Below are 13,111 nucleotides of genomic sequence, written 5' to 3'. Positions count from 1 at the left end.
TTCCATACATTTGCCCTAATGTTTTTGTTTGATTAACTTCTGTCCTTCTTGGCAGCCCACTCCCACTGCTACATGATGTTTTTTCCCCCAGCCCCTTCTCCCCCTTGCTCCTGCCACCAGCAGGACTCCCTGCTGACTCAGCAGGGCAACTCCACCTTACCATCCAGTGTGCTGTGGCTCCTTTCCTCTCCCTCCTTCTCTCCCTCTTTTCTTCCCTCCCTCTTCCTGTTGCTTTCCCACTCACTGCTCTGTGACCTGAATGCCTTTTGGATCTCCTTGCAGGAAAGAGAATGAGTGCAACTGTCTGGTGGGGAGAGGGATTCACTCCCTAGCATTACTCAGACTAGAGTCAGCCAGTGGGACCGAAGATGCAATGGAAAAGCTGGGGAGTAAAAGAATAACATCTGCAGCTAGCATTTAAACAGGTCTGTCTTACTTACTCATCCTAATTCATCAGTTTCCCTGTAAACCCATCATTCTAGTTTTCTTATTTCTTCTTCCAGTTTTCTTACTTTTTTCCTCTATGCTTCCAAATACAGTCAGTTATTTCCATTTGCCCACTGAATCCATTGTCTGCCTGGAATGACTGTTCCAATGTAGCTCAGGAACCTTGTCCTTGTTCTCCTATAAACTCTTCCCTCATTTGTAACATCTGCTTCAGTCCTGCTTTGTATTTTGTACTTACAGTCCATCTCTTTTCTCTCCTTGACTTTTTCACGTTAACCTTCTGAAAATGGGGTTTACTACACACCTTCCCTTCCCTGAAGCCATTATGAACACATAGGTGTACAGGCCAGACAGCTATGATACAGTGAATCAACACGGAAATCATGGATCACATACCTTGCCATACTTTTGTGCATAGGATCCTGTAAGCAGTGAATGAAAAACTATGATTGTTTCATCCAAATCCCAAACAAATACACGCTGAAAAAAAAAAAAAAAAAAGTGGAGACAATATTAATTAAACACAGATTTCAGAAACATGATGGGAGTCAAATGCAATAGTTATCGTAATGATAAACTCACATACTCCTCTTAGTAACATAACAAGTCTTAGTGACTCAAGGTTCTTCTTTTCTCCTGCATAGCAAGAATCAATTCTTGGGCAGAAGTACTACCTGCCACACAGAATGTCATACAGGATTTAAATCTTATTTTAGGATTAAAAATATGTATATTAATAACAGTTACCGTATAAAAGCAATGTACATGGCATGTGAATTCAGTGCTTTGCACTGCAGCCTATCCTGTCACCTCAGCATTGACTATCATTAGCCAAGTCCTAGCAAAGGTCTGTTTTCTGCTGTACCCAGAAGTGGTCAGTGAAGGCATAGGCAGCATGGCTGGCCAGAGCTAACCACTCTGAACACCTGTCTCATGGTGGCAGGAGGCACAGCAGACAGGTGAGCAGCACATTCCTCCAATGCCAGTGTTACACACACGCAGGCGCTGAGCTTCCTTCTCCCGCATTATTATACTCCTGCATTAGCATGCTGCTAATGAAGGAGTACTAAGACTATAATTACCCCATTGTTAAGAGCTCATCCATTTTTTAAATCATCCCTGCATATATTAGGCAGGTATATTTCTTCACTAAGGCATCAATATTACACTTAAGTACTGTCATAACTTTACTCATGTCAGCTACATCACTGAAATCCACTGACATTAGTTAAAACATAAAGACAGGTCTGTTCATAACTACTTGAAAGGCTATGGACAAATGATCCTGCATATTTACACTGCATTCATAAATAAATGTAGTAACACTGAGAAACCTATTTGAGATTTCCTATTCAAAAAGCTGAAAGAAACTCTGACTATTTTGAATAAACAAGTCTTACAATTTTGCGGTTCTATTGTATGAAGAACTAAATGATCCATAATCAGAGCTAAAAAGTGGAAGGCTGAATCACATTTACTTTTCTTACCTTGTCATACAGAACTGTAATGTCTCATTACACATGTATATTAAAACAGCAGCTAATATCTGTTGTGTTCAGTTAGCGACATCAAGTTCATGATGTTTTCTAAAGTGCCTTAAGCTATTTCCACAGCTGTACTTTTCAGAATTTACTTTTCATCAGAAGAAACTTCCACATTACCATTCATCAATTACTGCAGGCATACCTCCAAGTCACTGTCCGGAGGGGGTGATGGATTATTCTTCCGCCCTCTACCCCGAGACTTTGACCCAGAACTCCTACATGTTCTCTCATCAAGATCTTTGATTGGCGTGGAGGGGCTCTGTACTGCGTCAAACTCCCCTGTAAAGTCAACCATTCATAGCAAAATTAGTGCTGGATTTTTAAGTAATAAACTTTTTTTTTTTTTCTTTTTTTTTCTTTTTTTTCCACAGCTAGACAGACCTGTATGCAAACACAGCCACAAGATGTGCTTAAATAAATTGTACAAAATGAATGATACACAGTTTTTCCAGTGTAGAAAGAGTCTGCAGATGCCACAGACACTTTTGACTTTACAAAGAAAATGTTATAAATCTTAGTAGAATATGAGAGAGATAAAAATAATACATACGCTTGTGCAGACCTACACATAGATACATGAGCACACGCAAAATATTGATAGATCCAAGGAAGATGTATTTTAGAAGTCATACTTATTAAAAGTCAGACTTATCAAAACATGAAGTGCGTTTTTGTTAAAACAGTTTATTTCCCATTTTTGGAGTTCAGTTGGATTTATTTCCAAGTCCTGTGTTTTACCAGAACACCCTTCGGTACTCATCCACACACACCAAAATACCAAGACTGCTTCATCTCCTCCTCCATCCCCTCCTCTAGTAGAGGTGTTTTGTTTTTTTTTTCCACTTTAACTCTGCCCATGAATTGGCAGAGGAAAGTCACAATTTTAAATGTAATATTCCACTTATTACCAGAAAAAGTGGAAAGTCATATTTGCTGTAGTCTGATCATCCTTTTCTAAGTACTGGTCATTGTCTGCTGCCAGAGAAAAGACATTGATCTAGAAGGACCTTTGATCTAGTATGTCATAGTTGCTCTTAATGCTCAGGCTTATATCCCTGACTTTTAAAATGTAATCTGCTTTGCCTCTGTTGGTAACAAATGGCTTTGGAGGTGATCACACACAACAGCAGCTATGTAAGACAGACCAAAGAAGGTACCTCCAGGAAGGATGGTGTGTAACTTGACCATTTTTACACCGCAGCTCAATAACCGGAAATGATCCTTTTCTTCATAATACAGTATTTTCAGTGCCCCTTTAAAACTGCTAGCAATAAATATAGTTTGGTGAAGTTAATGAGTGCTAAATTACGTAAATATTCTTTCATTATCTAGCCTATTAAAGATTTTTTTTTTTATGTATTTATTTATTTATTTTCTTTACCAGTGAAGGAATGGGTACAGCATAGACCTGACATCTATAGAGTTTGATTCAAGGGATTCCTCGTGTTGCATGTAATTGTGATTTTCTGGGCTTTTTTGTTGTTTGTTTGGCAATATTTGTTAGAAGTGCTCATGATGCCACTTCTGAAAAAAACAAAACAACAACAAAAAAAAACCTGGTACAAATGTTTCAAAAGAATTAGCTATGATTAATCTGATTTTGAATAGGAATCTGAACACCACACATTTTTAGCAAAGAGGATTGCTAAGACTGCCAAACTCCACCAGGCAACAGAGAAAGTGGCCAGCAGATCAAGAAGAGTGATTTTCTGCTCTGTTCAGATCTTGCAAGAGCATGTCTGAAAAAAAGCCTTGTTCTGGGTCTCCAGGTACCAGAGACAGATTAACAAGATGGAGTTAGTCCAAGTGAGAGTAACCACGACAGTTAAAGGGCTGGAGCACATAGGAGGAAAGGCTGAGGGATGGAGCTGTAGAGAGAAATGATAAGAAACAAAAGATAGAAATCACAGCAGAGGATATTCCTGTTGGTTAGAACAAGAAAAAGGTGAGAGTGGTCAGGCCCTGGGACAGATGCCTAGAGAGTCTATGAATTCTCCGTCTTTGCAGATACTTGAAAATTGACTGGAGAGAACCCTGAGCAATATGACATAAATCGGCTCATCCATGAGCAGTTTGGACCAAAAGACCAGTAGAAGTCCCTTCCAACTTGTATGATTGAAAGTTTCTACAGTCTTCCCTGAGTCATTCACCTCTTTCTTTCCACAACAAAGAAAACAATTCTAGTCTAGTAAGAAAAAATAGAACACAATTTTGAGAGTCTGAGCGTAACGTAACACCACAGTTAAATTCTTCATCTCTTCTATCATTTATTTATACCTTACAGTGAACCACATACGAAATATTATTAAAATAAATACACTTGGAATATATATATCTTGTATGGAAAAAAAATACTGTTGCATTTCTTGGAAGAATACAATTTAAGCCCATAATGTTGCATTCCTGAATGGGAGCTCTAGACATTATGGGGAAAGAATTCAAGATTTAAGGACAGGGCAGTACATGAAGAAAGTTAGATCCTGAGCATATTGGTTAGAATATTTACCTGGAAGAAGGACATATCTAGGTTCTGTTGACATCTCTGAGGCACATTTGTTTATTTGACTGAATGACTGATATATATATATGTATACATATATAAGTATAAATACAGATATGCTTTCATGACTCAGAATCCATATACCTGCACATCCAAGTGGAAGATGATAAATTCTCCATGAAACAGGAGGAAATCAAATCTGTCTCTCTCACTTCGTGACAAAGTACTCTAATTATTCTACTGTCACCTGGAAGAGGATACTACTATTTTCTTTTCAAACTAGATGATGACTAGTTCAATGTTGCAAAACCAATGTGTGTCTCTGGCTGTGCAGAATACAGCCAAACTTTCAGGCAGCTGCTAAGAAGAGATATTTAGAACTGTAATTTGAGAATTTATTCCAGGTGCTATTTTTGATAGGTCTGTCCTGATCTTATATATTCTGTAGTATTTTCTCTTCTCTTTCAGCTGAAAATCCTATCAGAAAAGAAATGATGGGGAAATTAGGCAGCAATAATAATATGTAATGAATAATGTTCTCATGGTGTTTTTACTTTGTCCCTACACAATGGGGAGAGAGCTCTTATTGACAAATTATTTCTATTTCCAGAATGGTGTTGTCAATAAGGACACTGCAGGTTGTGGAGCAATCGATAAGGTTACATTATCTTAGTTCTTTCTCCGCAAGTAGAACAGCAAAATATACTTTTCTAAATGTAAGAATGTACTAAAAGATGTTTCAGAATCACATTCCTTGCACAGCAAAAACTGATACTGACTTCTAAAGAAGTTTTAAGTATGTACAAAACTATAATTTCCCAGCTACTCTGACAGAATGGAAAAAGAATCCAAAAATAAAACCCAGCAACAGAATCAAAAACTAAATAACTGAATATGAATGTTTACATCCTTATCACAAAAAAAAAAAAAATCATATTTATAACATGCCAACATTTTACAAAAGGATTAAGGCTCATTTCTACAGTAATCTACAGTAATATATTAAAACATCTGTTTTCAATGAGCATGCTTACTCCAATCTACCAAAAATAAAATATTTATAAAAAAACAACACCCTATTTTCTAAATCTTCTCTGAATGTATCTAACAACTGAAGTAAGTAACTTCAAGTTTCATTTAGCATTAGCCATTACCAGTTGCCCCGGGCCTCTGCTTGGGCCAACACTGTATGAGATTGCATAATTATCCATTAATCAGTACTGTAACTAATCACTGTACGTTGTAAGTCCTATATATTTAGAGCCAACTTTATTTCATTACACTAATCTCTAAATCAGAATGAGCAGCTGTCTCTTACTTGAATGCAAGGTATGCATCTATTTTAGAACTGCATAAGTCTGTAGTGATTTTTTTTTTTTAACAACTGTAGGCTTAATTGTTTGATTTGCTTTTTACCAACAGCAGGCTAAATAAGCAACTGCATTTTCTTATCTTTAATTTGTTTTAGAAATGAGGTCAATACTGATAAAAGGAAAACTTATTAAAAATTCAGCTCAGTAAAATAATCTGAGAAATTCTAGTACCAAAGAGTACTGAAAACCTTACCCTCATAAAGATTTCCTACTGCAGCTCACATTAGACAGAAATTTTTATTTTTTATAATTTTTAATATTTGAAATTTTTTAGTTTTTCCAATATTTATAACATGCCTAATAAATACATATCATAGCCTTCTGTCACTGGAACTATGAGCAGCATCAAAACTCCAACAAAACAAGAGGAACATGTTAAAACTGGAACACAGAATGACCAGTTCATCACAGATATTTGTGCACATATTCATACACAGGTTCATGTCCAGCATGAAGCCTTCCATGCCACAGAGACCTTGCAGTAGCTCCAACCAGAGGTGAGGGAGTTACACCAAAACTGGTAAAAACAGAGGTAGTTCATATTCAGAACATTTTTTTTTTTTCAAAAATGTTCTGTAGTTAGTGTGTGTAGTCTGATGCAAGCATCCTCTCCTCCCTGTTAAAACATAGTTGTGCCATTTAAGTTGGAGAAAATTATGGGCACGGGCCAGAACAAATGCTCAGTGAGACAACTTCTGATGTGTGTAATGGTGGAAAGCTACCACTGACTTTCTTGTGTGTGTTTGTATCCTGTTCCAGATGAGCATGTTGCAGCCTCTCACCAAATACTGTCAGGAGCAGGGGGCACTGAATCTTCTCCCTGTCTGCCAGTGAGACTTCTGTGCAAGTGGCTGTCTCTGGACCCCAGCAGTCTATTGACAGTCCACAAGCTCCTCAAAAACACAGGGCTTTTGACAAGAATCCCTTTCTTTACTAGAAGCAAAGACCAGACCCATAATGTGTTATTAGTTGTTATGAGTAGTAGAGAGAGCAATGCCTATTTCAATTTGCATCTCATTTTCTTTACTTGGTCAACAAATAAAATTGTAACAGATATTTAAATCTTGATCTGTTGGGGCTTTTTATCACAAGAAGTTCTGTGTCTATGGAGAGTACTAGAGACTAATCTGAATTAGCAGCTAGCAGAGATGGCAGAAGAATGAAGTGCCTTACTGTGTTTAATCTTATGTTTTAATTGGAGTAACTTTTAGGACCAAGCAATGAAGGTCTGGTCTGTTAGACAGCAAGCAAACATGTTGAGTACTGAACCTCGGCAGTATGATCTATCTGAAGTGATTTCTATATCCAACAAACTGAATTTCACACATACAAATTTATTTTTACAGTGACACACAAGGGCACAGGCATGTCATGTATTCTCAAAGTGGGTGTTGCACTCTCAATAGAGGGTCTCATGACCAGTGCAGCACTTCACAGAAATAAGGAGTGAGTGGGCAGATTTGTAAGTTCAGATACACAAACTACTTAAAAGGAAAACAAGTTTATATGCTTAAACAACCCACAAATAAGAAAAGTCTTTATTATTTCATAGATGTGCAGCCTTCAATATTTTTTTCTATCTGTTTAAGCAGATAGAAAATAGATCTGTTTAATGTAAAATTATTTTCTTTTGTCAATTCCTATTTTGTCAATCTTGTTATTCAATACTAAGGTAATTTTAAGACATATCTACACAGCATTTTGAGGAAACAGATATGCAAGGTAGAGACAAAGGTAAAATGCTGTCTGATTTTCTCAAATAAAAACATAGAATAAAAAAGGAGCAAGAAAATGTGCACCAGACATGCACAATTATCAAAAAATCAATTGTGAATACTCTTTCCACTCTTTTGAAAATACATTACATATGATCTTTTGCTATCATGAATGTTCTCCAACTGTTGGAATTTCAATTGATTTTAAGTTGCATCTTTACTTTTCTTCCTAAAATTGCTCTTTGAGGCATTTTATGTTTCATCAAAACCAAGAGAATGTGCATTGCCCAGACAAGTTGCAGATGCTCCATCCCTGGAAGTGTTTAAAACCAAGTTGGATGGGACTTTGGGCAACCTGATCTCGTGTCCCTGCCCATGGCAGGGGGGTTGGAACTAGGTGGTCTTTAAGGCCCTTTCCAACTCAAACCATTCTGTGATTCTATGATCTCCCCATACCATGCCATACCACAAATATGCACATGCATGCACATATATACACAATTTAAAGATCAGTATGTGGAAAACAGCTAGTAGGAAAAAAAATCAACTCATGCAATTAAACATTCCAAAGTTTTCAGTAAATTTAAGCAGCTTATATGAAGTATGAGGCCTTGCCTATACTCTTCTACACAGTATTACCCTTCCTTTCTACACACTATTATAACACAGCAGTTTTACCATGATGTTTATCAGTGTTCAGTTGTTAGGATGAGAATTAGGAAGACTCACAGAATGAGTTGATTTTGTGAGAAAAGCACATTTTCCCTTTTCAGACCCTAATCCAAAACCCAGTTTGTTAGTGTATTCATAAATGGTCACAGCCTGTGGGCAAGGCAGACTTTAACCATGCTATATATGTGAAGCCAGTGTCTCTACAACATTGCTCTAACTGCACAGGGCCAGGCAGCTGGCAATTATCTCCTTCCTAACAGATGCTACATGCAGCTCTAAGTAGGCTGTTTAGGATATAAATATGAAATAAAACTGAAATAGAATTTTAAGGAATTCCTGAAATAATAGAAACAATATAGGAAAGTAAGGATGAAAAAACAGGCTTTATTCACCCCAAAACAGGCTTTATTCACTGTGGCTGCAAGTTCCTAAGACAGCCCACAGAGAAGTTTGAGACTCTGAACTGTACTATGCATCATTTCAAAGGCATAATTTTATCTTGATGTACCTTAGTCCCATATAGGTTAAATGTGGGAAAATATATTGGTGAGATGTTCAGGAACTCTAATGTAGAAAAAAAAATCCTTGGTTAACATCTGCATTTTCATGACATGTAGAACAGAGAAAATAAGTGACTGTGAACTGGGTTATAATGGTAATGAGAAAAAATGAGGAGCTGTCATTATCCAACGGTGATGCCCTAAGAACAGACGTTTAACTAAATACTGTGTAGTAATTCATATGCACAAGGGGGCAGAGTTGGGCAGGCAAATTTAGTCTCCTGATTTCTCTTTGGAGCTATCTTTTTCAGAGTTTCAATTACTTCAATTTTTTGTCCATTCATTTGTTTTAAAGAATTCTGTTAATAACTGATTGCTCTATTCTTAGTCACCTAAATTTGTGAATTAGCAAGTCTGGCTTGTATATATTTTGAATAAAATACATGTACACTTGCTGGTATGATTGGGGCACAATTAAATGAAGAAAAACATTGCGTTTTAAATCATTTACAGTAACCCTTCAGAATATGTAGGTAGATACCAGAATGTTACACCGCCAGAATGTTACACTACATTGGGGACCTGACTGAATTTTTATTTCAGAATTTACTTAAGGTTTGTTACTGTACATTTGTTTTTGGTACTAACAGACTAACAGATCCCTAACAGACCATTGCAACAATTTCAGTCTACAGTCTACTCCTTCCACAGATAACAATCTCAAGTTGCAAAGGTTTTTTTTTTTTTTTTTTTTTTTTTAACTTACAAACAAGTTGCACAGATTTCTTAAAAAAAAAAAAAAATAAAAAAAAAAATAAAAAAACTTATTTTGGTTGGTTTGCATGATAACATGATAAATAAAGTTTCCTGAAAGGCATGACCTTAAAATGTCAAACAGTAAAAAATCACCAGGGTAGACATGGAAATCTTGGCCTTATACAAATACAGGATAAGATTAAAATTTTGTTTTCACCTGAATGTAGATCTGTACCTGGTTGACTAGTCAGGCCAGGGAGAGATTCTTGTAACTGGTAGGTTGATGATGATGAAGAAGTGACATCAGCTGTGTTGTTTGAGGTCATATATGCACCATATGTTGATGCTGAGTAATACTGTGCATACTGGTTTTGGCCAAAAGCTGTGTATGATGGATAATCCTAAAACAGCAAATGCAGTTAACTGAGTAGACAAGCAATTTTTCCATAAAGTATTTCTGTATGCAATCAAATGACTTATGCAAGAAGTTGCTGGATTCTATTTTACATTTTCTAGTTTAAGAATATTTATTAGAAGACTATGGGAAGATTGATGAAGTATTTAGGTGCCAAAAGATGAAACTAGGCATCCACTGGGACTTTCATTGTTTTCCACAGAAAATAGCACTGAACCACAGTAAGTCTCATTGAGCATAAAAAATATAAACTTAAATAACACGCCATCATTAGAGTTACAGAAATACTTTTATAATGCACAAAGAAAAATGTTGATATTCATACCTGTTGTGAACTACTGAAGTTTGTAGAATTTGAAACAGAATTGTTTGCATAAATAGTGGATGATGGTGTAAAACTAGAACCTAAAATTAAAACTATGATTAGTTGCAATAACTTGTTTTTGAATCAAAATACAATTCTAAATACAGACTTTCATGTTAAGACATAGACAGACCACAGGAGCAAACAATTTTTATTTTCCATTTAAATAATAAAACATTATAATGAGACTTTAAAATAAATGCGATGCTACTTCCACGCATACAGGCATACAGTCTTTTTCTCACAACTGAAGAACAGTATTGACAATAAGTCACTACAGTAATCTCAAAAGTATTTTTCAGTATTTTACAGTGTCTCACCTCTGTTCAGATATTGTTATTCCCTTTTTCCTTTATTTCCTTATAAGTTGCAATGCTTATGTGTATGTTCACTTATGAAACAATTTTATTTTTTTTTTAAGAATATTTTAATGATCTGGTTGTTTTTAACTGACCTGTAATGAGGCATTTCCGTTTTCAAGATAATTCAGGTGATTAATATTGTACATGCAATATTTAAAAAAATTGCCATTGTATTAGAAACTACAACTGTATTCAGATAAAAGAATATATCAATGATCTAAGGGAAATAAATGAATTATAAATTAAATAATAAATGAAAGAATAGATATGAATTAAGGAGAAATTCTAAAACAAGCATCTAATGATGTAATACTCAAAAACATGGAGAAAAAGGAAAGTGACTTGTGTTCTCCAATAAATACAACTAGTGCTTCCAGTCCTACCATGTGATTTTACCCCCCAAAAATCTTAAGTTACAAATGAGGACTGCATTGCATGTCATGATTTAGATTAGAAAATGACCAAAATTAATATATATGCATGTTAATACTGGAAAAAAAAATCTGGCTTTATATTTTAGTGGTAAAAATTGCTGCCAATGACACACATATACATAGAGTTCACAAAAATGAATTGAAAATATAAAAATGAGGGAATAGCGGGCCATCGACAGCAGCAGGGCAGGATGATGCATGACAGCAAGGGCTACTTACCTGGCATCTGATATGAATACGGTGTTTGGCCTGGCTGTGGGGTGGAAAAACCTGGACTGTAACTGAGGCACCCACTCTGCAGTGGTGACTGCGTCTGCGAGAGCCCACTTTCTGTCTTGATGCCTGGCAACATTACACCCAAATCTGTATAAGAAATTAATTTTCAACTGATTCTTTAAAATATTTTCTTACAGCGGGGAAAAATAATAATAATAATAATAAATAGGCAAAAATGTTTACTCTTTGCTCTTACTTCTATTTAAAGAGAAGTAATAAGAGGTCAAATACCGTAAGTAGGTAGGCTGTATGGCTGTCCTGTCTGTGAGTAGGCTGTATAGACCGCTGGTTGCTGCATTCCTGAATACTGGGTTTGTCCGGCATAGGCAGACATTGTTTGAGCTGCTGGTGTAGAAAGAATGTGTGGATAGGGCCTAAATATCAGGAAAAATAGCATTACTGTGGCAACAAATACTTTGTATATTTATTCAAGCAATAAAGTAAAGAAAAAGGTTTAAAGATGTCCAAAGGCAGTTCATTATTCTGCCAACTCTTCCTCTTATGGGAGTTATTCCATCCCCCACTGAAATAAACTGAAAAACATTCAGGCTCACATTCTCCAGGGCACTATGAGTATTTTGTGCTGTCCCATCACTACAATTTAATTCTTAAGCTCTTGTGTTCAGCTCTAGGTGCACTGTATCACTGCTGTAACAGTTTTGTATGGATTTGACACTTTTGAGGCAAGATCAGCATGCTCATATGAGAAAGGCCCTCATTTCTTTAATTCAGTGGAGGGACAGTGGGACTGGAAGAATAAAGGAAATACAGAGGAGTACATTAAAGCTACTACATTGTGTTTTCTATGTATGGCTCTGCTTCAGCAGACACCTAGCAGACATCTCTGGCTTCAATGGGAGGTGGATCATGCCCATTTAGAGAAGCATGAAAACTATTGTCAGCAATGCTTTGGTAACCAGATGGGCTTTAAACAGTTGGAAAATATGGGCTAGGGAAGTAGAATGAAAATAAAAATGGCTTTAAGTTATAAATACTGGGACTTTATTGAGAGATTGAACAAAATCAAGTTTAAAATTTTTGCCCTCCAGAGTTGCAAAAGCATACAGAGAAACATTTGTCTTGGATTGTTTTGTAAGTCAAATAAGATTTTATGGACCAAGAGTTGAATAAACATACTCTGCAGAATTAAGCTAACTGAAACCTGGCCATTAAAGCCATGACTAAATTTCAGATTCTAATTTATTTTTCTTTATTCTTTTTTTTTTCTTTCTAATTATTTTAGTACAGTTGGCAGCCATTGCTATCAGAAAAGGATTATGCATTAATTTAGATGCCAGTAAATTATTACAGTAGATTAAAAAATCTATTAAATCGTGCAATGTATTTGGGCAAAGGTATCTGATATAGTCTGCCAAAACTTTTACGTGGAATAAGGAGGAATGTTTTTAGTTTAGGCATCTACTTTCTCTATCAGTAAATACTGATTAACATGAAATGAATGGAAATTTGTTAAAGAAATTTGAAAAAGTGTCATCAGCTATAGTTTCAATGTTTTCTCTGTATCAAATAACAAAGTTGCATAGTTGCAAAGTTGCAAAGTTGCATTGAATACACTGAAAAAAATGTATGGCATACTGAAATCCAGCACCCTTTTGCAAAGCACTCATGCAATTTTATAGGTTGTCAATTTCATCAATTTCATAAAACATCCTCAGTGCTTTCCATAATGTTCTCACTCCTCAATTTATATGATTGACAGAGTTTCCCCAATAAATAAATAAATAATAAAAAT

At 35.8% G+C, this 13,111-nt stretch overlaps 1 protein-coding gene across 1 annotated transcript in view; it reads right to left on the bottom strand.

Annotated features, from left to right (window-relative positions):
• Nucleotides 1-13,111, bottom strand: part of EYA4 (EYA transcriptional coactivator and phosphatase 4) — a 71,978-nt gene that overhangs the window by 23,319 nt on the left and 35,548 nt on the right. The window contains 6 exon segments of the mRNA XM_032185448.1: nucleotides 844-927; nucleotides 2,134-2,270; nucleotides 9,743-9,908; nucleotides 10,248-10,327; nucleotides 11,302-11,424; nucleotides 11,590-11,732. Of these exon segments, the coding sequence (XP_032041339.1) occupies nucleotides 844-927; nucleotides 2,134-2,270; nucleotides 9,743-9,908; nucleotides 10,248-10,327; nucleotides 11,302-11,424; nucleotides 11,590-11,732 (733 nt within the window).

The sequence above is a fragment of the Aythya fuligula genome, chromosome 3 (genome assembly GCF_009819795.1).
Source record: "Aythya fuligula isolate bAytFul2 chromosome 3, bAytFul2.pri, whole genome shotgun sequence".
NCBI lineage: Eukaryota > Metazoa > Chordata > Aves > Anseriformes > Anatidae > Aythya > Aythya fuligula.
Note: the sequence above shows the minus strand (reverse complement) of the source record. Positions and strands in the feature narration are given on the sequence as shown.